At 37.9% G+C, this 26,078-nt stretch overlaps 1 protein-coding gene across 1 annotated transcript; it reads left to right on the forward strand.

The window, feature by feature from the left end:
* Window positions 1-912: 912 nt before the first annotated feature.
* LOC311587171 (vomeronasal type-2 receptor 116-like) lies at window positions 913-23,119 on the forward strand (the record flags this gene model as incomplete). The annotated part of the gene is made up of 6 exons (XM_084763668.1): window positions 913-1,841; window positions 3,108-3,323; window positions 4,866-4,989; window positions 6,954-7,027; window positions 17,505-17,671; window positions 22,696-23,119. The coding sequence occupies exons 1-6, from the start codon at window positions 930-932 to the stop codon at window positions 23,117-23,119; spliced, it is 1,917 nt and encodes a 638-aa protein (XP_084619794.1). The 5' UTR covers window positions 913-929.
* Window positions 23,120-26,078: the final 2,959 nt, after the last annotated feature.

Raw genomic sequence — 26,078 nt, forward strand, 5'->3', positions numbered from 1 at the left:
AAATACATAATATCTATGAGGGTAAACAAGAAATGTTATTTTATCCTGGGGAAAATTGAGTGGATTAATCTAGGATTATTACTTTTTATAGTTGTAGAAGGTCAAGATGAATGCACCAGGAGATGTGATGTTTTGTGAGGCTCTTTTCAGATTCATGGGCAGACGCTTTAGTGTAGCTAACACAGAAGATAATATAAAGTGAGCTCTCGTGGGACTGACAAAATGAGAGTCACATCTATAGCATCTCATCTCAATCTAATGAGAAAACAAGGACATGAATTCCAGTAATATAAGGGGAATATTAAATGTGGATAAAGAGAAAGAGTAATATTTGGACTAAAAACCTCGGCGCACTAAACCTGAAGTTTTGTGTAGTCTATCTTCTTCCTGTGTGTTTTTATGCCGTCAATGCAGGTATAAGTTTAAGAACTATGAACTTCTTCTGGCACTTATGTTTGCAATTGAAGAAATCAACAGGAATCCTCATCTTTTACCCAACACATCTCTGGGATTTGATTTCTATAACATTCCACACAATGACATACAAATTTTGATGAATGTTTTTGTTTGGCTCACAGGGCTGAGCAATCCCTTTTGTAATTACAACTGTAGAAAAAAGAGCAAGTCAGCAGCTGTTCTCACAGGGACATCATGGACAACATCTGCCCATATTGGGACACTGTTGCAACTCTACAAATTCCCACAGGTAAATCAGAGGGTGTGAGAAATGGGATCCAGACCTGCTTTTTGGACATTTCAGATATCTGCAGTGATAAAAGAGGGACACTTAAGTTGCTCAAGTATCAAAGAAAAGGACAATTAGTGGTAATAAGGAGAGAGTAGACCAGAAAATGATGGTTCTCAAACTGGAAGAATTGTCATTAATTTACTGTAGATACCAGACATAGAAAATTGACTTTAAAACCAAGATGAGCCCATTTTCAGCCCAATCGTTTCCATATGTTGCTTTAGGGCTGAAATTGTGTTTGATGCCAGTGCCCTTCCTTTTGTTTTTTATTCTTTTGTCTCTTCAGCTTACATTTGGGCCTTTTGATCCTACACTGAGTGACCACAGTCAGTTTAACTTTCTCTATCAGATGGCTCCCAAGGACACATCTCTTTCACTTGCCATGGTTTCTTTGATGCTTCATTTCAGCTGGAACTGGGTTGGTCTGATTTTTCCAGATGACCACAGAGGGATTCAGATGCTATCAGATTTAAGAGAAAAGATGGAGAGTAATAAAATCTGCACAGCTTTTGTTGAAATGATCCCACGCACCCGCAACTCATTTTCCAAAAACTATTGGAAAAATGTTGAGAAGGTCCAAGAATCATTGGCCAATGTTATCATCATTTTTGGTGACATTGATTCTTTACAGGGTTTAATGAGAGCTATAGGACAACAGTTTACAAGGTGGAAAGTATGGGTCATGAACTCTGAGTGGGATGTTACAAACCATGCTGATTATTTCCTGTTAGACTCATTCCATGGGAGTTTCATTTTTTCACACCACCATGAGCAGATTGTTGGGCTTATAGATTTTATTCGAACAGTTAATCCTTACAAATACCCAGAAGACAACTATCTTCCTAAGTTGTGGTTTTTGTTTTTCAAGTGTTCATTTTCTCAACTTGATTGTAAACTTTTAGAGAACTGTGAACCCAATGCTTCCTTGGAATTATTGCCTAGGCACATCTTTAATGTGGCTATGAGTGAGGAGAGTTACCACATATACAGTGCTGTGTATACTGTGGCACACAGCCTCCATGCGATGAGCCTTCAGCAAGTACAAATGCAACCACATGCAAATGCTGAAGAAATGTTTTTCTCCTCCAGGCAGGTAATAGTCTTTGATCTGAATTCTAACATTAGCAATGTGACACTTTGAGAATCTGAAAATGGATGATTTTAGGTAGTCTACATTTCCATATGTTTTGTTAAAATCCTTGGACAGTCTGTGATCATTAGGTTACTCAGCTATCAAGGCAGACCCAGTTATGAGTATTGCTGAAGAATCTAGTTCAATTGACAAGCAGAAAATGTTTTTAGTCTATACCAAGTTTGTGTCACAAATAACTTTACCATCTTCTCATGGTAATAGCCTCCAAAAGAAAATATTATAATTTTCTCATACATTCCTGAAAGAATTAAGAGGAGGTAGATTTCTTCTCATAGATTTTTATCTATTTATGCCATATGACTCTTAGGCATTTTAAACATTTATTTCAGAGTGAATAATTCATTTTTTCATTAATTAATTTACTTTATATCCTGATCACAACTTCCCCTCCCTTTCTTCCTCACAGTTTCACATTCACACACCCCATGCCCACACGCCCCCATTGTTTTATCTTCAGAGAAGGGAAGGCATCTTATGGAGCAGCTATCTCTCATGGCATGGGTCTCAAATTGGGTCAGCATTCATTGGCCATTCCCTGCTCCATCTTTACTCATGACATCTTGTAGAGAGGACAAATTATGGTCTAAGGTTTTGTGACTGGGTTGGTGTCCTCATCCCTCCATTGGAAATCCTGCCTGGTTATAGGAGGTAGCCATTTCACATTTCATATTTTCTATTCCTAGTAGTCTTGGATAAGGTAACCTTCATAGATTCTTGGGAATTTCTGTTGTCCTATATTTCTAGCTCATCCCAGAAATTCTCTCTGCCCAAGTGTGGTTCTCCTTTTCAGTTCTCACCACCTGCAGAGGATGATGTAGATCTTTACTCCAGTCAATGACATATCTCATTACAACATGGTAGTTGTTGTACCCAAATGATCCCTTTAATTACAGTTTAGGCATCAATAAGTTCATCTTACACACTGAGCTTCTGAATGAAGTCTGAAAGTAAGTAAGTACATGTGATTCATTACTGAAATCATAAAGATTTGCTTGAAGCAACAACAACTGAAGAACAACAACTGTTCTTGGTCCTGGTTTTCCTCTTGTGACATCCCATTCACTGAGGCTCCATTGCTCTACCATATGGACAACTACATTAATATTGTGTTTTACACCAAGATTAAGAACAATAAGAGACATTCCATAGCACAGCTCTTTTCCACCTCTTTGACCCACTTTAACACAGGTCCATGGATCCTTTCAGCTTCACCGTTTCCTGCAAAAGACTCATGCTGGAAATAACATTGATTTAAAGTGGAAACAGAAGTTAAATGTGGAGTGTGACATCCTGAACTTCTGGAATTTTCCAAAGGGTCTTGGACTAAAGGTGAAAGTAGGAACCTTTTCTCCAAATGCTCCCCAGGGTCAACAGTTATTATTATCTGAGCAGATGATACAATGGCCAGAAGTTTTTTCAGAGGTGGGTTATATATTATCTCAATAACTGAAGTTATTCCAATAACAAATGTATGTTTCTCATTGCAATGAACTTTTATTTCTCACTCCAAGGCATTGACATAAAGCTACTTGTGGGAAATAGCAAAACGTTTCTACCAGTAAAGGGTATCTTCTCACTCCTGATTATAATAAACAGAAGTGTGTTGTTTTAAACAGGTTTCCTAATGTTCATTCACATATAGATTAGTTTTTGTCAGTTTGACACAAATTAGGGACATTTAGGAAGAGAGAATCTCATTCTTCAAAATATTTCACAGGTCATCCTGTAAGGTAATTCACTTATTTAGGATTTATATTATAAAACCATGTAATAGAGTTGTTTTGTTGTGGTGGTTAAATACCATGTCCAAAGATGTCTATTGTAAGAGAGGGCTTATTTTGGCTTATGGTTCTGTTGTTGTGCGAATCAATTATGGCCATGCTAGCAAGTGGCAGCCATAGAGAAAGGAACAGAAACCTGAGATATAATGTCTCTATAAGCACACAGGAAATGGAGAAAGAGCAATGGAATTTCATAAGGCTTAGAGAGTTTCAAATTTTACAGCCTTTGAAATATCTGCTCCAACAAGTCTGTATTTCCTAATATTCCAATAACTATTCAAGTAGCACCACCATTTTGGAAATAGTCAGAGACCTGTACCTACGAGGAACATTTCTCATTTAAACCACCAGATAGTGTCTATCTTAGTAGCCATCCATTGTCACTAAGGAAATCACAGATTCATTTTGATTCCTTGCTTACAATTTCTAGTCCACCATCAGTTATCCTTTTCCTCCCAAGCCTCTAGAAAGGAGCGATGATTTGGTGTGTATGTTTGTATATCACTGACTTGTCTGGCTGCTGCAAGTATATACATAACTAAAGTAACTTAAGAAAGCATTTATGTGGGCTGATAGTTTGACGATGCAGACCATTATTTTTGCAAATGTATGGGGTGTCTGATGATATCACACCCCCCATGCAGGAATTGGGTAGCAATGAATGTAAATGCTCATCTCTTTCTCCTTTTCACTCATTTTGAGACAACAGCCAATGGAACTGTGACATTCAATCTTAGAATGAACTGTTTAATCTCAGGTAAAATTCTCTGTGAAATCCCTCACAGAAATGCCCCAAATTTCTTTCTGTGAGGATTCTAAAGCCTGTCAACTTGATGAGCAAGACTGATAATCATGACAGAAGTAAGAGCTTCTCAGACATTTAGCAGTGAGTACAAAAACAGATTCAGTCTGGAAGATCCAATTGCTTTCCTAGCTCATGTCTCCAATGATTTGACTCCCTTACACTTGGCTCCTCCTCATTAAGATTCAAAATTCTCCACCACTGTGAAAATTGTCAGATGAATTATTAAACACATGCACCTGTTTTGCCTGGAGCCTCAGCACCATTTCTGCATTGGTAGACACAACATTTTCAAATTAATTGTATGATATTTTGAAACTGTATTTACTGGGTTTTCTCTGAAACACTGAGCATTAGATAATTTGATTTCTTTCTTCTGAGGTTCCTCAGTCTGTGTGCAGTCAGAGCTGTCAGCCTGGATCCAGGAAAGTCATCAAGGAAGGAGAACCTCTCTGCTGCTTTGATTGTACCCCTTGCCCAGAAAATGAGATTTCTAATGAGACAGGTAAATGCAAGTTTAGCATAGGGAAAGTCTAATCAAATGAAAACTTCTGTAGGAAAACGTACACAAGGCCTTTTCATATGCATTTAGTAAGAGATGGAGTTATATATGTGAAGAAATCATTACAAAGTAGAAAATAAATGGAAAATAAACACTTTAAAAATAAATAAGAAAATATCAGAGTCTGGGAGATTAGCATAATAGTATGTCCTGAGACAGGTTTATTTTATGTCAATATAGTTTGAAGAAAGAAGAAAGCATTAATGAGATATACAAAGATAAATTTTATTCTGCTATAATAGAGTCAATATACTGTTAGTATGATAATCAACAACATAATACTGAAAGTCTGGTGATTGATTCTGATTTTAAGAAATCTATAACATTTTGATATAAAATTTGATATAGACAAGTCAATGTGCAAAGTTTTAAAATTCTAGGTGAAATTTTTTAAAAATTTGAAGATCAGAATAGCAAACATCTGATGTTTGAAGTTCTACAACTGTTTCAATGAAAACTGTACCTACCAGGAAAGTGGGTAAGAGGGGAGGACATTGTATTGAGACTTTAGGTGTGAGAAGCCTGGGAGAATGAGGAACTAGAAGGATCCAGCGGGTCCTGGAAAACTACAGGCGAGTCTGGGCCCTGGGGTCCTCCGCAAACTATGGCAACAGCCAAGGAAAATATAGGCAGTAAACCTCGAACCCCTACTCAGACTAGCCGATGGACAGGACATTCTCCACTGGTGAGTGGAGAAGGAGATCTGACTTTCACACAAACTCTGGTGTCCCATATTTGAACATGTCCCTTGGATGGAGATGCCTGGTGGCACTCAGAGGAAAGATAATAGGTCACCAAGGAGAGACTTGATACCCTATGAGCATATACAGGGGGAGGAGGTCCCCCTCAGACACAGACATAGGGGAGGGGAGGGGAGTAGGGGGGAAGTGGGAGGAAGGGAGGAATGGGAGGATACAAGGGATGGGCTAACAACTGAGATGTAATATGAATAAATTAATAAAAAACATTAAAAAAACAAAAAACCCAAATACTGTTGAAACTATTATTGCTAATGAAATAAATGATCATGTGATACCAAAAAAAAAAAAACTGTTTCAATGGTTCTGTATTTACGAGAACATAGAACATTTCTCAAAATGCTATGAAAACAGTTTCCCTAGGGCACTTTTCAAACCTTTAAAAATGTAATAATGTTTTTTTACTGAAGCTCCAGTGGAGAATTAATAGAAGTAGGAAACACAAAAATTTTATGGAAGTAAGTAAGTTTAGGCCCATTTTGAGAACAGCATTGTATGAAAGAATATCAAAAGGCATGCTTCATTTTCTATAGAATTCACAATCAAATTCATAATATAGGTATATTTTTATGGGGGGTTTATATCACTGACCAAATAGATTTATGCAACATAATACAGTAATCCAAAAGAGACACTCCCAAATAAGACAAAGACTTTAAATAAAAAGTTTGTCACTAGAAAGAAAGTGCATTGTATGAGAAGCAAATGATAGTTGATGGCTACTAAAAGAGGTATGCCACTTTTTTTTAGTGATATACATTCAGAAATGGCACCCACTTTCAGTAGGGTTCCTCCAGTCTTGTACACTGTAGTAACACTTAATGGGCTTAGTGCGTATTAAAATTTAAAAGCAAAAGGTAGAAAGCACATTGAGTTGAAGAGGAAACACGAGGGCAGCAGAGGGAAATAGTAGGAGTGAAAAAAAGCAATACATTATATATGCATGTATAAATATTGAATAAAATATATAATACCAATGAGATTGGCTGAATACATTTGGAATAATTCCTGATTTCGTGCGTGTTTCCTTGTCTCCAAGAAATCACGTAAGTGAAGTTCTTTAACAGACCTGTGAGCAGGTATTGAGCAATGACATTCAAGAAAAGGGATCACCTCAGCATAAATTCAGTCACATTTCTTTCTGTCTAGATGCGGATCAGTGTATGAAGTGTCTAGAAAGTCACTATGCGAACACAGAGAAGAATCATTGCCTCCAGAAAACTGTGAGTTTTCTATCCCATGAAGACCCTTTGGGGGTGGCTCTTACTACAATAGCCCTGTGCTTTTCTCTTCTCACAGCCATGGTTCTTGGTGTCTTTGTGAAGCATAGGCACACTCCCATTGTCAAGGCCAATAATAGAACCCTCAGTTACATACTGCTTATCACACTCTGTATATGCTTCCTTTGTTCCTTGCTGTTCATTGGCCAGCCCAACAGAGCCACCTGTATACTGCAGCAAACCCTATTTGGAGGTGCATTCACCATGGCTCTTGCTACTGTCTTGGCCAAAGCTATTACTGTGGTTATTGCCTTCCGGGTTAGTTTTCCAAGGAAAGTGATGAGGTGGCTAATGGTATCAAATGCCCCAAACTTCATAATTCCCATCTGCACCTTGATCCAACTTGTGTTATATGGAATATGGATGTCAACTTCTCCTCCCTTTATTGACCAAGATGCTCATGCAGAACATGGACACATCGTCATTGTGTGCAGCAAGGGCTCAGCAATTGCCTTCCACTGTGTCCTGGGATGTTTGTGTTCCTTGGCATTTGGAAGTTTCATCATGGCTTTCTTGTCCAGAAATCTTCCTGACACATTCAATGAAGCCAAATTCCTCTCATTCAGCATGCTGGTGTTCTTTTGTGTGTGGGTCACATTCCTTCCTGTCTACCACAGCACAAAGGGGAAGGTCATGGTGGCCATGGAAGTCTTGTCTATCTTGGCTTCCAGTGCATCACTCCTTGGTTTCATCTTTGCCCCTAAGTGCTATATTATTCTGTTCAGACCAGAGAAGAATACACTGTACCATATCAGGGACAAAACACATTCCAGAAATAGTAAATCCCCCAAGACCTAGTTCAAAAAAATATACTTAGTTCCTAGCTTAAAAAATTTTAATATAAGAATTAAAGTTGCTTATTCATCATTCTGTGTGCCACACAAATGTAGTATGCATTTGATTCTATCAGCTAACATTTCTTCATTTAATTATCTATGATTGTTCCTTTTTTTATTTTATGATGTTTCTCTTCCAACGTATACAGCTATATTATTACACATGATTAAAATAAACTACATACAGCAGGAAGAACCATGAGACAATCATGTTATACAAGTTTTACATTCATAGTGACTTAGTATTTGTATTTGTCAAACTTAAAGATATTTCCTATCTTGTTGGGGCTAAATTAAAATTTTCAAGGTGGATGCTGGAAGAGTGAGCAAAGCATTTCACATCTCACTACCTGGGACACTTCTGCACAGCTTTATCAGGAAACTCTCAGTCTCTAGTCTCCAGTCTCAGGTACCCAGACTTTGGTACCAATCCATTTTTGTTCTCTTCAAGCATGAACCTGACATGGAACAAAAGATGAGTACTCCTTCTTCTGTAGGACCCAGAAGGTCCTTTTGCCCTAGGTAGCCCCTACACATAAGGGGTTATTTATATGGGTATGGGCATTCTTCTCCTAACTGACTCCACCTGGAAAGCCTTCCCCGGTAGGAATGAAAACGTATATTGCTATAAACATATGGAACACCCTCTCTAGACTTTCTCCATCCCCCTACGTCATCTGCCCACCCCTTTCCAGATAGATAGAGAGCTGTCAGTTGATTGAGGAGCAGTTGGATTTTCATATTAGTGGGAAGTAGGGGGTTTGGATGGGAAGACTTGTGGGATACACTAGCGATAAGAAGCTGGAGGCTGCCACAAATGTTCTGCTCCAGAAGTGTAGACAAGACTGTGGGATTTGACTTGCATAATGTACGGGGAGCTGAGGATATGTAGTTAGCTTCCCAGCTTCTCTGGCAGAAGTGGCCTGTGCAACCATAGGGATTGACTTTTGCAGTGGAGGTTGGGGTAAAACAACTCACAGGGTTGGGAGGCAGGTTAAAAGCAGAAGATCTGTGGGATGGGGCCAGTGGGAAGGGAAGGGAATATTAGTGTTTGCCATCCAAAAGAGAAAACTTGAGTTAGATTAAAACACGTTGGGAGAAAGCCTGATATGCTGCTTGCACTGAGATTCTCTGAGGTAATTGAGTATATGCAGATGCATGGGGGCTTGCTGGCAAGCCTGCCCAGCTTACTGGGTTAAAAGTCAGAACAAATGGTGCTGGTCTAACTGGATGTCTACATGTAGAAAAATGAAATTAGACCCATATTTGTCACCATGCACAAAACTCAAATCCAAGTGGATTAAAGACCTCAACCTAAAACCACAGACATTAACCAGTTAGAGGAAAAAGTGGGGAAGAGTCTGGAACTCATAGGCACAGGAGACAACTTCCTGAACAGAACACCAACAGCCCAGGCCTTAACATCAACAATTAATAAATGGGACCTCATGAGGCTGAGAAGCTTCTGTAAGGCAGGTGACACTGTCAAGAGAACAAAGCGACAGCCTACAGACTGGGAAAAGATCTTCACCGACTCTTCATCTGACAAAGGTCTAATATCCAAAATATATAAAGAACTTAAGAAATTAAACACCACCAAACCAAATAACCCAATAGAGAAATGGGGCGCAGAGCTGAACAGAGAATTCTCAACAGAGGAATATCAAATGGCTGAGAAACACTTAAAGAAATGCTCGACCTCCTTAGTCATCAGAGAAATGCAAATCAAAACGACACTGAGATTCCATCTTACACCCATCAGAATGGCTAAGATCAATAACTCAACTGACACCTCATGCTGGCGAGGGTGTGGAGAAAGAGGAACACTCCTGCATTGCTGGTGGGAATGCAAACTAGTACAACCACTTTGGAAAGCTATCTGGTGCTTTCTCAGAAAAATGGGAATAGGGCTTCCTCAAGACCCAGCTATTCCACTCCTTGGAATATACCCAGAGGATGTACTACCACACAACAGGGACATATGCTCAACCATGTTCATAGCTGCCTTATTCATAACAGCCAGAACTTGGAAACAACCTACGTGTCCCTCAATAGAAGAATGGATAAAGAAACTGTGGTACATTTACACTATGGAATACTACTCAGCTATTAAAAACAAGGAATTTCCAAAATTTGTGGACAAATGGATTGAACTAGAAATTGTCATAATGAGTGAGTTCACACAGAAGCAAAAAGAGCTAAATGGTATATACTCACTTATATCGAGACACTAGTCCAAGGTGTACGTCCCCATGAAAAACTGTACCTACCAGAATAGTGGGTAAGAGGGGAGGACATCCTATTGAAACTTTAGGTGTGAGAAGCCTGGGAGAAAGAGGAAATGGAAGGATCCAGTGAGTCCTGGAAAACTACAGGCGAGTCTGGGCCCTGGGGTCCTCCGCAAACTGTGGCAACAGCCAAGGAAAAAATAGGCAGTAAAAACCTTGAACCCCTACCCGGACTAGCCGATGGACATTCTCCACTGTTGAGTGGAGAAGGAGATCTAACTTTCACACAAACTCTGGTGCCCCATATTTGAACATGTCCCTTGGATGGAGATGCCTGGTGGCACTCAGAGGAAAGATAATAGGTCACCAAGGAGAGACTTGATACCGTATGAGCATATTCAGGGGGAGGAGGTCCCCCTCAGACACAGACTTAGGGGAGGGGAGGGGAGTAGGGGGGAAGTGGGAGGAAGGGAGGAATGGGAGGATACATGGGATGGGCTAACAACTGAGATGTAATATGTATAAATTAATAAAAATGTATTAAAAAAATAAAATAAAATCAAGATAGTTTAGTTTAAAAAAAAAAGTCAGAACAAAGAGTGACTCCTTGCCCAGTCTTTACATAACAAAAAATATCACTCTTGGGCTGGAGAGATGGCTCAGAGATTAAGAGCACTGCCTGCTCTTCCAAAGGTCTTGAGTTCAATTCCCAGCAACCACATAGTGGCTCACAACCATCTGTAATAAGATCTGGTGTCCTCTTCTGGTGTACACACAGGCAAAACAATGTGTATATATGATAAATAAATAATTTAAAAATATCACTCTTGAATTTCTATTCTTTGGGTTTACTTTAGTCCTCTGCATGCTGCATACAGGATGCACACTATAGATGCACTCACACAGACACATGCATATAATTTCTCCCTACAGGAACTGTTCTACATAGACATGTGCTCACACACTGCTATGAACCACAATAACAGACAGTGTGCATTTCATTGTGTCTTGTTGACATAGTAATTGACCATAGTTCCAACAAAACCAGAATCACATTGTTAGCATTTAATCCATCTTCGCTCCTAATATTCTACGTGTTAACTCACAATCTGGACATTGCTTCTGCATTTCTACTTTTTTGGTGTTGTGTTCAAATTTGAATGCAAGCCATCTTCCTTTATTTCTTATCTGAATACAATGATCCTATAGAAATGGGAATGTCAACATGGGGCATAATGAATCTTAGTTCCATCCCAACATAAGGAATCCAGCTCTGCCTCCATTCCTGAAGGTCTGCCTGCACCAGGCTATCCAGGTCTACCAACCTTTGGGAAAACTGTGTCGGCCTCCACCTTAGACTGTTTGCCTGCCGAGTCCCCTTAGGAACACACAGCAGTAGCAAACTGCACTCTTTCACCTGAACTCCATTTCCACCCCATAACACTGCCTGTATATCAGAAGAACAGCTGGTACCAGTGACTCGCAGATGGCAAAAGGCCGGCATAAAAACACAATCAACAAGAGCTAGGGAAATATGGCACCACCAGAGCCCAACTACCCTACGACAATGAGCCCTAGATTTTTTTTTAACACAGATAAAGCACAGAACATGACCTTAAATCTGATCATGTGAAGATTGTAGAGATCTTTAAGAAGGCAATTAGTAAATCCCTTAGAGAAGTACAGGAAAATATAATTTAAAAATGTGAAGAAAATGAATAAAACTTTTCAAGACGTGAAAATGGAAGTAGAATCAATAGACAAAACACAAACTGAGAGAATGCTTCAGAAGGAAAACCTAGGGAACAGAGCAGAACTAGACAAGAGAACTGATGTAAGCATCACCAACTGAATACAAGAAATAGAGGACAGAATCTCAGGTGTAGAAAATACAAGAGAAGAAATTGATACATCAGTGAAAATAAACATTAGATCTAAAAAGATCATGATACCAAACATCAAGGAAATCTGGAAAACTATGAAAATACCAAACCTAAGAATAGTGGGAGAAGAAAGAGAAGATTCCCACATCCACGGCCCAGAAAATATTTTCTACAAAATCATAGAATAAAAATTCTCTAACTTAAAGAGAGAGATAATGATAAAAAATATAATAAGCTTACAGAATGCCAAACAGATTAGACCAGAAAATAAAATCCTCCTACCACATAATAATAAAAATACTAAACATAAAGAACAAAGAAAGAATATTGAACAGTTGTAAGGGAAAAAGACAAGTAACATATAAAAGCAGACTTATCAAAGTTACACTTCTCAATGGAGTCTCTAAAACCCAGAAGAGCTTAGTCAGACATCCTGCAGTCTCTAAGAGGCCACAGATTTCAGCCCATATTGCTATAACTCATCAGGTTTTCAATCACCATAGATTCAGAACACAAGATATTCCAAGACAAAATCAAATTTAAATAATATCAATCAGAAAGCCAGTCCTAGAGAAAATACCAAAAAAGAAAACACCATTCCATGGAGATTAATTACACCAAAGAAAACACAGGAAATAAATAACCTTTATATGCAAAACATAAAGAAGGGACACACACACACACACACACACACACACACACACACACACACACTACTACTACTACTACTGCTACCACCACCAACAGGAAAATAACGAGAATTAACATTGGAAATTAATATTTCTCAAAATCAATAGGCTCAGTTCCTCAATAAAAAGACACAGGCAAATAGAATGGATGTGAAAATAGGAAACATCATTCTGGGAGATACAAGAAACATACCTCAGAAATAAAGAGAGCATACCACAGAGTAAAGGGCTGCAAAAATGTTTATCAGGCAAACAGACCCAGTGGGCAAGCTGGAGTACCCATCCAAAAATCTAATAAAATAGAATTTCAACCATAATTAATCCAGAAGTTGGGGAAAGAAAGCTAACATTCATCAGAGAAAAAGCCTACCAGGATGACATCTCAATTCTGAACATCAATGCTCCAAATTCAAGGATACCCTTATTCATAAAAGAATCATTACTAAACATACACATTAATAATGTGAGACTTCTACACCTGAATCCAATGGACAGGTCATCAAGACAGAAACTATACAGGGAATTAGTTACATTATTAATCAAATGGACCTAACAATTTATACAAAACATTTTACCCAAACACAAAAGAATATACCTTTCTCTCAGCTTTGTGACAAAACAAGCCTCAAAAGATAGAAAGAAAATTAAAATTATGCCCTATATTGTATCAGAGTACTATGGATTTAAGCTGGAACTCAACAACAACAGGAAAATCAGAAAGCCTCTGAACTCATGGAAACTGGAAAACTCTCTACTCAATGACAGGGAAGAAATAAAGAAATTAATGACTTTCTAGAATTCAATGAAAATTAAGGTGTAACATACCCAAATTTATGGGGACACAATAAAAGCAGTATTAAGAGGAAGGTTCATAACAAACACAGCCTTCATAAAGAAATTAGTGAGATCTCATACAAGCAACTTAATAGCAAAACTGAAAGCATGAGAACAAAAAGAAGCAAACATACTCAAGAGGAATAGATGGTGGGAATTAATAAAAGTCAGGGTTAAAACCAATGAATTAAAGACAAAGAAAACAACACAAGGAATCAACAAAACCACGAGCTGTTTTTTTTTTTAGAAGACCAACAAGAGACCAAACAAACTAAACTAAGTAAAAAGCTGAGATAGACGATCCAAATTAACAAAATCAGAAATGAAAAAGAGATATAACAACAGTCACCAAGGAAGTTCAAAGAATCATTAGGTCTTACTGTAAAAACATATATACCACAAAATTGTAAAATATAAACAAAATAGACAATTTTATTGATTGATACCATTTACCAAAGTTAAATTATAATAAAACAAAAATGAAAACATAAACAAAACAACAAAAAATGCCTAGGGGCCAGGGCACATGGTTTTAGTGCAGAATTCTAACAGAGCCTAAAAGAAGAGATAATACCAATGTTCCTTAACTATTCCACAAAGCAGAAACAGAAGGAACATTGCCTAACTCATTTTATGAGGTCACAAATACTCTGATACCTAAACCACACAAAGGCTGAACAAAGAAAGAGAATGACAGGCCAATTTCCTTTATGAACATTGATGTTAAAAATACTCACAGATTGAATCCAAGAACACATAAAAAATATCACCCAACATAAACAAGTAGACTTCATCGTAGAAATACGGGAATGGTTCAACAAATGAAAAGCCGTCACTATAATCCGCAATATAAATAGACTTAAAGAACAAAGTCCACATGGTCATCTCATTAGATGATGAAAAAGACTTTCACAAAAATCTTACATTCATTCATGATAAAAGTCTTGGCGAGATCAGGGATGCAAGGCCCATATATAAACACAATAAAGCCAATATACAGCAAACCAATGGCCAACATCAAATTAAATGAAGAGAGACTTAAAGCAATTCTACTGAAGTCAGGAACTAGATAAGACTGCCAACTCTTTCCCTAGCTATTCAATATAGTACTTGAAGTTTTAGCCAAAGCAATAAGACAACATAAGATCAAGGGGATTAAAATTGGAAAGAAAGAAGTGAAAGTATCTGTGAGTAGTCACAGATATGATAGAAAACACAACTGACCCAGAAAAATCCTACCAGAGAAATCCCATAGTTGATAATCTTCTTCATCAGAGTGGCTGGATACCTCCAAAGCCCAGCCAAATGCAGGCTAGCATCCTGTACCAGCACTCTGTCTCAGACTGAACTGTGAGCTGCTGTCTCTGGCGTTGGGTGGTAGTTTCTGGTGTCTTTCACTGTCCTAGAGAGCAACTTGTAGGTGAGTGGCTATAGGTTGAGACCCTTCACCTTCACGGAACATTTCCATGGATCAGGCAGGTGACCTGTGCTCAGACCTGGGAACTTTCCTTGGACTGTCTGGGAGGTTGGCCTGATGTATGTCAGGTCCACTTGTGCTCTACACTGTGGGGTCTACTCTGGGATCTAAGACCCAGACAATGTTGCCTTGTGGCCCACAGTTCTTTCTGAAACACAGGAACTATAACCCAATGCCAGAAACAGCAAGATGACTAGAAGCAAGATTAAAAACACAAACAAAAGCATAAATAATATTGGAGCTCCAGAGCCGAGTTACCCTATAGCAATCAGCCCTGGAAACTCAAACACAACTGAAACACAATAAAATGACCTCAAATCTTTCATAATGAAGATGATAATGGAGGAAATGAATAATAGCCATAAACAAATACAAGACGCTACAGCCAAACAGATTGAGGACCTTAGAGAGGCCATGACAGAGGCCTATAGAGGGGAAATTGAAAATCATTGGAAGACATTCAGGAAAATGCAAACAGTCAGGTGAGGGAAATCAATAAAATGGTTAAATATGTGAAGATGAAAATGGAAGCAATGAAAAAAGCACAAACTGAGGAAAGCCTGGAAAGAGAGAACTTAGAAGAAAACAGGAACCACAGAGGTAAGCATCATCAACAAAATACAAGAGATAGAGGAAAGGATCTCAGGTATAGACTATATAATGGAAGAATTTGATGCACCTATCAAAGAAAAATGTTAAATCTAAAAATATTCCTGACTCAAAACACCCCCAAATCAAGGACAGTGTGAAAAAAGAAAACTAATGATAATAGGAATTCAGGAAAGAGAAGATGCCAGGCTCCAAGAACAGAAAATATTTTCATCAAAATCATAGGACAAAAATTTCCCAATTAAAAAAAAGAGATGCATGAAAACATAAAAGAGGCCTACAGGACACCAAATAAAGTAGACCAGAAAAGAAAATCTTCCTTCTATATAAAACTCAAAACTCAAAATGTATAGACCAATGAAAAAATATTAAGAGCAGCAAGGGAAAAGGCCAAATAACATATAATGGCAACCTTTTAGAATCACACCTAACTTTTCAGCAGAGACCATAAAAGCTAGAAGGGCCTGGGCAGAGGTCTTACAAACCCTAAGTGATCACAGATGCCATTTTGGACTACTATACCCAGAAAACTTTCAATAACAGCTTGTTTGATCACCAGGCCAGCCTGGTCTGCAAAGTGAGTCCAGGACAGCCAAGGTTACACAGAGAATCCCTGTTCAAAGGAAAGAATAAATATTGATTGAAGCTCTTCCTATAGATAGAGAGGGAGAAATAAGTATTTTACAACAAATGAATGATTGGCCATTGAAAAGAAAAAACAACAGCACAATAGGTCAGATTTCAGAATGAAATCAGGAAACCTAATCTAAGCATTGAAATTAAACCACTGATTTGGAATTCATAAATTCAGCCTATCAGTTTCCCAGGAGTAAGACTGAGAGTCCTTTGGATTAGTAGGAGACATTAATAGAATATCAATACGCAGACATGCCTAACTCATAGAGATAGGGCTTTATGTCTCCTCCAGGCTACTGGTAAATTGGATTGGCATAGGCAATGATCAGCTTTAGGGAACAGGATGTCCTACTGATTTTCGCTGGGCTATTTCTGGGTTGGACGTTTTCTGAAAGTTTAAAAAAATTTTTTTATTAATTTATTCTTGTTACATCTCAATGGTTATACCATCCCTTGTATCCTCCCATTCTTCCCTTCCTCCCATTTTCCCCTTATTCCCCTCCCCTATGACTGTTCCTGAGGGGGATTACCTCGCCCTGTATATGATCATAGGGTATCAAGCCTCTTCTTGGTAACCTGCTGTCCTTCCTCTGAGTGCCACCAGGTCTCCCCCTCCAGGGGACATGGTCAAAGGTGAGGCACCAGAGTTTGTGTGAAAGTCATACCCCACTCTCTACTCAACTGTGGAGAATGTCATGTCCATTGGCTAGATCTGGGTAGGGGTTTAAAGTTTACCGCCTGTATTGTCCTTGGCTGGTGCCTTAGTTTGAGTGGGACCCCTGAAAGTTTTCTTGTCAACCCCCATGGCATCTTCTGTTGGAAGACATTTGCGCCATCCATAGTACAAAAGTCTGTGCAAGTCTACTCACGAGGAGTTATCCCTGGGGTCTTGTTGTCTGTCCTCATAGATGAAATCATGTGGCCTGAGGATAAAGATCTACACATGTATTTTGAACCTTGTTTTTTTATTGAATGTAGTATCTCAGATGGGTAGACTCAGGGAAGAAAAATGTTCAGAATTCTCCATAGAGTAAAAGAGGCTTGACAAAAAAGTGATTAGAGTGATGATGTCACTCACCAATAATATTACAAATGCATATGCTCACAAACACACAAGCTGTGTATATAGCTGCTGGACAATTTGAGATCTATGTACCTGTGCTTACAGTGTGGCCAACACTTCTATTTTATGATGTTCTCTTGGATACTTATCTTCTGGCTCCTTCAGGCTCGTATTCTTCTGTGCATCTTTGATACTTCTAAGTGCAAATCAAAAGAACACTGGAATCAGTACAGTGATGGGAATGTGGTGATTGCTGCATTTGTTCCTCTTTTTAATTATTTCATAAAAAATGAAACAATTGCTTTTAATGTTGAAGGAAAATATCTAATGAGGTAAGTTCTTTTAAACTTTTATTCAACCTCAGCGTTAAGTTTTCATTCTTCTCAATTAAATTTGTATGTATGTCAATATAATTTTTATGTCCCATTCAGGCTTTCTTCTCTTGTAGTCATGTAAGTTTTTTACAGGTATGTTTTTCTATTCTTTTTTTCAAGGATTAAAAAAAAAGTATTTTTCTTTCAGGTAATTAAAAACATGATGCTCTGAAACTCTCTACCTTGCTCTGCCCTGCTTTTAGCTGCTCTGGGGGGGGGGTCAGTTTTATTATGGCTTTCTCTGCAGAAGGAATACTGAAGAAAAACTCACACATTGCTTTGACCAATTTTCAATGTGGCTTCTCCTGAAAAATAATCCTAATGACGGTAATAACTACAAAGTTTCTTAGATGATATTTCAGTGACAGGGATTGCCTGTGCTAGCTGCAGCTGATTTCAGAGGAGAAATGTGAGAATTTGGAGTTGAGACTTCTTTTATCACATTTTTTATTAATTTTGATTAGAAATCTTTCAGAATCTACCAGTTTTGCCTCATTTTCTCTATTTGATTCATGTGTCTAAGTATTTGCAAACTCTATGGTGTAAAAGTGAAACGCAGATAGATAAAATGAAATTGCTGATAGACAATTAGGAGTGAAGCTAAATTTAAGACCTTGCTGTATGATTGTGTCCTTGTTAAATCCTGAGTGGAGTGCTAAGACACCAGCTGAGGAACAGTAAGTAGATCAGGTAAAGTGATCATACAGGAAAATTTTGTAGATACTAAGTATGTCTTGGTGACATAGACAGAAATTGACATAGCCAATGTCAGTTATGGTTGCATGCCCGTATGATTGCATGAGGGAAGTGGGTTTATTCTTTCTCCCTTTTCAGATTCTTTTCTTCACGTTTTGATTGGCTCTACAATGGTCATTCTGATCATCTTAACAAAAAGATCATTACATGTGGGGACAGCAATATTTTCTATGGCAGTAATTTTGTGGCTTAATTGCTAATTAAATATTCTTTCATGTTGTGATAATTTAAAAGATAATAAGCACAGACAATAATGCCCCTCTAGGAGAGTAGTAGCAGACAGTATCACTATTTGTATGTAGGAGCACCGTTTTTCACCTGTGCCTAAAAATATAGTTAAGTGGATATGTCAGAATGGCATTTGAGCAAGGATGAGTGTGTCTGTTGCAGTCAGAGTAGGGCACACATGTATGGCTTTAAAGAACATATTACTTGAACACACGGACTTCATGTTCCTAATTGGGTATGAGTATTTTCTTCTAAATGAGCATATTTTTGTTCTATGGGATATAACATTTTCTTTGTGGTAGTTATACAAATTTTCATAATGGTATTATTTTCTTTTATTGAAAAAAAAACATGGCTTTCATGATATATCTTAATCTAACCATCTTTTTTGTGTTTTTATTTTCTTAACATATATACAATTTCTAAATTCAGAAATAAGCATGTCAATTCTTCTACTCTATCTTCTAGTATTAATAATTTAAATACTAGGAAAACTGATTTTCCTTAAAGGTCAGTGGTTTAACTACACATTAGTTTGTCCACTGTTTTACCTTCTCTTTGAAAATGAGTTGCTAATGTACTCAGTGTCATAGACTTTTCCCAGTGGAATTGTAGTAGATCGGGAAACATTAAGAAATATGTTAGAATTATTTTCTGGGGAATTTGCTATGCCCCCTTTGCTTTGCTTTTAAATATCTATTAGGGACTTCTACCCCAGTTTAGACCATTTAGCTCCTGAATAAAAAACACAGAGACTTATTTATTAGATTTATAATAAGTTTTACACCAATAGATCTGGGCAGATATCAACCCTCTAAGCTGTTTGTCCACTTCCCTGTCAAAATCCCTAAGACATTTGCATTTAGTATTGATCTGGCCCTTTCTGTGTAATGCATCTTCTCATAATGACTCCTGTGCCCTCACCTCCTGGCTGCCATCCATCTTCTATATCTTCCCTCTCTTCTTTCCACCTCGTGGTCCCTACCTGAGTCCCCAAGCCTGGGAACCAAAGCCCCATCTACTTGTCTTCTGCCCAGCCACAGGCGCCAGCCTTTCTTCATTAACCAATTAGTGATTATTGGGAAGCCAGCAAGTTTTACAGAACAACCTGAAGTGCGCATGAGAATGCACTGGTCTGGACTGCAACCAGATACAGGGATCAAGAATTTAGCTTCTTAATATACAGAGCACCAGAACAGCCCCCAACAAACAGCAGTCATTTCTTTTCCTCATTCTTTCCTAATGATGTACCCGTACATCTTGAATCACTCTTACTCAAAATCCTAGGACCACTGAATTCTTAAATGACTTGTTTTGCATTTTCCTGATGATCAAAACATTGGAAAGCATTTTAAAGCATCTGCTGGCTGTTGTTGTTTCTTATTGTGTGTCTCAGCATCTGCTTGGATCTACTACTGGGTGGAGTCTTTTAGTGGACCTCTATGGCAAGCTCCCGTCCTGTTGCTCCTCCTCAACAGCTACCCGAGTCTATTCTATTTGTATTTCTGAATGAGAATTGTTATTTAGTTTCTTTAGGTCTGTGTATAGTAGTGTGGATACCCTATATTATTTGACTATCCCTGTTGATAAGTGACTATAGACCATGTGTGCCTTCTGGGTCTGGATTACCTCACTCAGGATGATCTTTTCTAGTTCCATCCATTTACCTGAGATTTTCAAGATTTCTTTATTTTTAATGGCCGAGTAGTACTCCATTGTGTAAATGTAGCACAGTTTTTAAAAAATCCAATCTTAGGTTGAGGGGCATCTACATTGTTTCCACATTCTGGCTATTATGAATAAAGCTGCTATAGACACAGTTGAGCAAATCTCCTTATATTATGATGAAGCATCTTTTCAGAATATGCCCAGAAGTGATATGGCTTGGTCTTAAGGTAGAACTATTCCCAGTTTTCCTAAAATGCATCAGATTGATTTCCAAAGTGGTTGAATAAGTATGCGCTCTCACCAGCAGAGGAGGAGTGTTCCCCTTTCTCCACATCCTTTCCAACACATACTGTCAGTTGAGTTTTTGATATTAGCCGTTCTGATAGGTGTAAGATGGAATCTCAGAGTCCCTTTGATTTGCATTTCTCTGATGATAAGGGACTTTCAGCATTTCTTAAAGTGTTTCTTGGCCATTCAATATTCCTCTATTGACAATGCTCTGTTTAGTTCTGTACAACATATTAGAATTGGATTATTTGGTTTGGAGGTGTTTAATTTATTGAATTCTTTATATATTTTGGATATTAGCCTTTTAAAATATCTTTTCCTAGTCGTCAGCTGTCATTTTCTTCTGCTGTTGGTGTCCTTTGCCTTACAGAAGATTTTCAGTTTCATAAGTTCCTATTTATTAATTGTTGATCTTAGATCCTGAGCTATTGGCACGTTCAGGAAGACGTCTGCTGGGCCAATGAGCTCAAGGCTCTTCCCTACTTTTTCCTCTAACAGATTTAGTGTGTTCGGGTTTATGTTGAGATGGTTAATTGACTTGGACTTCAGTTTTGTGCAGGGTAATAAATATGGATCTATTTGCATTTTTCAACACATAGATATCCAGTTAGACCAACATCTTTTCTTGAAGATGCTATCTTTTTTTCTATTGTATAGATTTGGCTTCTTTGTCAAAATTCAAGTGTCCATGTGAGTCTGTGTTTATTTCTGGGCCTTCAGTTTGATTCCATTGCTCCACCTGTCTGTTTCTGTGCCAGGACCATGCTGTTTTTTTTTTTATTACTCTTGCTCTATAGTGCAGCTTTAGATTAAGGATGGAGATACCTCCAGAATATCTTTTATTGTATAAGATTGTCTTAGCTGTCTGTGGTTTTTGTTTTTCCAAATGAAATTGAAAATTATTCTTTTATGCCTTTAAGTAACTGTGTTGGTGTTTTGATGGGAACTGCATTGAATCTGTAGATTGCTTTTGGTAAGATGGCTGTTTTTACTATGTTAATCCTACCTATCCATGAGTATTGGAGATCTTTCCATCTTCTGATATGTCCTTCAATTTCTTTCTTCAGAGCCTGGAAGTTTTTGTCATTCAAGTCTTTCAGTTGTGTGGTTAGAATCACTCCTCTGGGTCAGGATGAAATAACAAAAGAAATCAAAGCTTTCATGGAATTCAATGGGAATGTAGGTACTACTTCTTATGGGACACAGTGACATAAGTGCTAAATAGAAAGTTCATAGCATTAAGTGCCTTTATAAAGAAAGTGGAGAAATCCCATACTAGCAAACTTAACAGCACACCTGAAAGCTCTAGGAAAAAAATAGACACACATTAGTGAAGTAGATGGCTGGAAATCATCAAACTCATGGTTGAAATCAATAATTAGGAACAAAGAGAACAATTCAAAGAATCAATAAAATTAAAACAAAAGAGCCAGTTCTTTGAGTAAATCAACAAGATTGACTCAAATAAACAAAATCAGAAATGAAAAGGCAGGCATAATGACAGGCACCAAGGAAATCCAAAGAATTATTGGGTCTTATGTTAAAAGCCTATATGCCACAAAATTTGAAAATCTAAATAAACAGACAATTTTCTTGATAGCTATTAATGAATCAAGATCAGGTAAACAAATTAAATAGTCCTCTATCTCCTAAGGAAATAGAAGCAGTCATCAAAGGTCTCCCAACCAAAAAAAAAAAAAAAAAGCCCAAAGTTGGATGGATTCAGTGCAGAATGTTACCAGACCTTCAAAGAAGAGATAATACCAATTCTCTTCAAACTACTCCACAAAATTCAAAACAGAAGGAACATTACCAAATTCATTCTATAAAGCCACAGTCACCTTGCTACATAAACCACAAAAGAAAGAGAATTTCAGACCAATTTCTCTTATGAACACTGGCTGTCCTGGACTTATTTTGTAGACCAGCCTGGCCTGTAACTCACAAAGATCCTCCATCTTCTGCCTCCTGAGTGCTGGGATTAAAGGCATGCACCACCATGCCCAGCCCTCTTCCTTAATGTTGACAGATATTTTCTGCAGGTTCAAGATGAAGAACTACCAGTGTTATTTGGCCTTCATATTTGCCACAGAGGAGATCAACCAGAGCCCTCATCTTTTACCCAACGTATCTTTAGGATTTGATCTCTATAATGTCCAAAGAAGTGAGTGGAATATGCTGGGGGAAGCTTTTATTTGGCTCTCGGGTATGGGAATAAATGTTCCCAATTACACATGTAGAAGGGAGAACAAAACTGTTGCTATACTGACAGGGACATCATGGGCAACATCTGCACGTATCGGGACACTTCTGAATCTCTACAAATACCCACAGGTAAGGGACATGGCTGTGAGGGAACAAGAAACCAGTATTAATCTGCTGGCATTTCCAGTGTTTTCACTTGTGAAGGAGAGAGACCCAATTCTTATTTATCAAAAGGAAGAAGTTGGGCATTGGTTTATGTAGCCTCATAGACATTTCTTGAGATAGAGAAGAGAAAGAGGCTGGAGCATATTTGGGGGTATTCAGCAAACTCTGTCTTTTAAGAATGCTCAGTAAATGTCTTCAAGATGATATAGGAGTTTAAAATAACATGAACGTAAGTTAGTCTCTACCAATAGCAAGTGCTGCCTCAGGTCTAAGATTGGTTTCTGTTTCTTGTTTGTTTGGTTTTTTTAAATTTTTCTTCAGGTTAGTTTTGGGCCATTTGACAATGTCCTCAGTGACAGAGGACAGTTCTCTGCTCTCTACCAGACAGCTGCAAAGGACACATCACTGTCATGTGGTATTGTGTCTTTGATGCTTCATTTCAGCTGGACCTGGGTGGGGCTTGTCCTCATAGATAACCACAATGGGATCCAGGTTCTGTCCGACTTGATAGGAGAGATGGACAGGAGTGGAGTGTGTGTGGGTTTTGTGAGAATGATGCCAGAAAACTTGCTTGTCTTTGACTATGGATCCAAAGAAACTCTCAAGCTGATCATGATATCATCTGCTAATGTTGTTATCATTTATGAAGACACTGAATCTTTACATAGTGTAATGCTAAATCTAATACAATTGATAATAACATGGAAAGTCTGGGTCATGAATTCACAATGGGATTTAACTGCCACTCATAATTATTTACTCTTTGATTCATTGCACGGAAGTCTCTTTTTCTCACACCATCATGATGAGATTCCTGGTTTTAGAAAGTTCATCCGAACATATAACCCTTTCAAATACCCTGAAGATCATTATGTTGCCATTCTGTGGAACAGGTATTTCAATTGCTCTTTTTCTGTACAAGATTGTAAAATTTTGGATAACTGTTTACCCAATGCTTCCTTGGAATTTTTGCCTGTGAATATATGGGAAACGGACATGACTGAAGAGAGCTACAATATATATAATTCTGTATATGCCGTGGCTCACAGTCTTCATGAGATGACTCTCAAACAAGTACAAACTCAACCTCATCAAGATGAGGACAGGAATGCCTACCCCTGGGAGGTAATGTCTCTTCTTATGTCCTAACAATAGAAATTTTGTGGTACTGAAGCTCTGTAAAAGCATTCAATATGCCATTGCACTTCGTGGAAGATTACCAAGAAGGACACGGCAGACTGTAGTTACCTGTCTAAACATCATAACAGACACATGTGTCAATGTACGTGTTGAGTAGATGGTAATAACATGGATTATATGCACATATGTCAAAATCCAGTGTTTAAACATAGCCCCAGAATCTCCTGATGGTAATATTCTCAATTTGAGTTCTCATTATCTCAAAGTACATTTCAGAATGGAAATAAGAGAGCTAGATGCTGAATGGTCAAATGCTATAAGACCTTAAGGTTCAAATCCCGAATAAATGGTTCTGTTAGATAACTTTCCACTTCTTACACTGTGGAAATCAACAACACTCAAGTTTACAAACTGAAATTTGAGTGTTTTCTTTAAATAACTGATTGTGGCTTGTATTTCAGGGTTGTGGAAATTTGCCTCAGACAACATGTTTTGGTTAATTGTTTTTGTTTGGTTTGTTGTTTTGTATGTATGTGTATGTGTGATTGCTTTCCTTTGACATTGACTGTCTAGAAACATGACAATAGTGCCACTGCTGGAACTTTCATCATTACGCTCAGTGTAGCCTGTTGTAGCTTGGAACAGGGATTACAATCAGTGCGGGGTGTTGCTTCACTGGGCTCTGTTGAACATTTCTGGAAATAAATTGATCACAATATCCTGCAACTCTTTTAGCTCCACCCTTTTCTCAAGAATATCCATTTCAAAAGTGGTGCTGGAAACCAGGTGGTTATGGATCCACAAAAGAAATTAGATGAAGAGTATAATATTCTCAACTTCTGGAATTTTCCAAATGGTCTTAGACAAAAGATGAAAGTCGGAACATTTTCTCCAAAAGCTCCCCAAGGTCACCAACTATTTTTGTCTGACTCTATGATACAATGGGGTATCGGATTTAAAGAGGTGTGTTGGATTAGATCTCATGTGTTGGTCTCTACATAAACACACATTTGTTTGTGGATGTTATGATTTCTGGTTTCTTATACATGGCCCATCACTATACAAAATAAAACTGTCAGATGAAGGATTTTTTTGTTATCCATTCTGAACCATAGATGTTTTAATATATTTCTCACATGGGTAATTATTTTGAGTCATACATACACTGTCTGTTAATAAAGATTTTATACTTGTGCAGAATCTACATTGACCAGAGGATGAATTTGATTCTCAGATTAGGAAATACCTGTGTGTTTGCTGATATCATTTTCCCTTCTGTTTTAAGGCTCCCGAAAAGGCAGACTAGCATGGAGGGCACATGTGCCTGGGTTAATTACATGTCTTGTTGCTGAAAAAGGAAGGAACTGAACAACAACAAAAAACCCAAACCAAACACACACACACACACACACACACACACACACACACACACACACACCAAAAACCAGACAGAAGCAAACTAAGAACATAGATTTCACGTTGATTTCAAATGGCAGCAGTAGTAGTCGATGAAGATTCAGGTTTTTGTGGATGCAAAAGTCTGAGAAAGTGATTAATATTGCTTTTTCATCAGGAGGTATATAGAGGTGATTACTTTTTTCAAAACCCTTTCGGTTTTCATTTTGTCAATAACAAAAGCCAACCAAATGGTGTTACCTATTTTTAGGTTATGTCTTCTCTGTTCACGTACCCTAATGTAACTTATCTCTCTTAGAAAGTCCAAAGACTTGTTTGCACTGTAATCTGAATCCTATTCAGGTTTGTATCCAGAATCGATGTTAACAATCACCTTTACAAAACAGGCTGCCCTGCCAGTTATTCGAAAGCACACTGTAGAATCACTGTGGTATTCTAGCTGCACTAGTAAACATGTCCTCGGTGACCTAGTGTCCTTTTATTTTGTCCTATTTCTTAC

This window comes from Acomys minous, assembly GCF_964271855.1.
Source record: "Acomys minous genome assembly, chromosome: 16".
Taxonomy (NCBI): Eukaryota; Metazoa; Chordata; class Mammalia; order Rodentia; family Muridae; genus Acomys; species Acomys minous.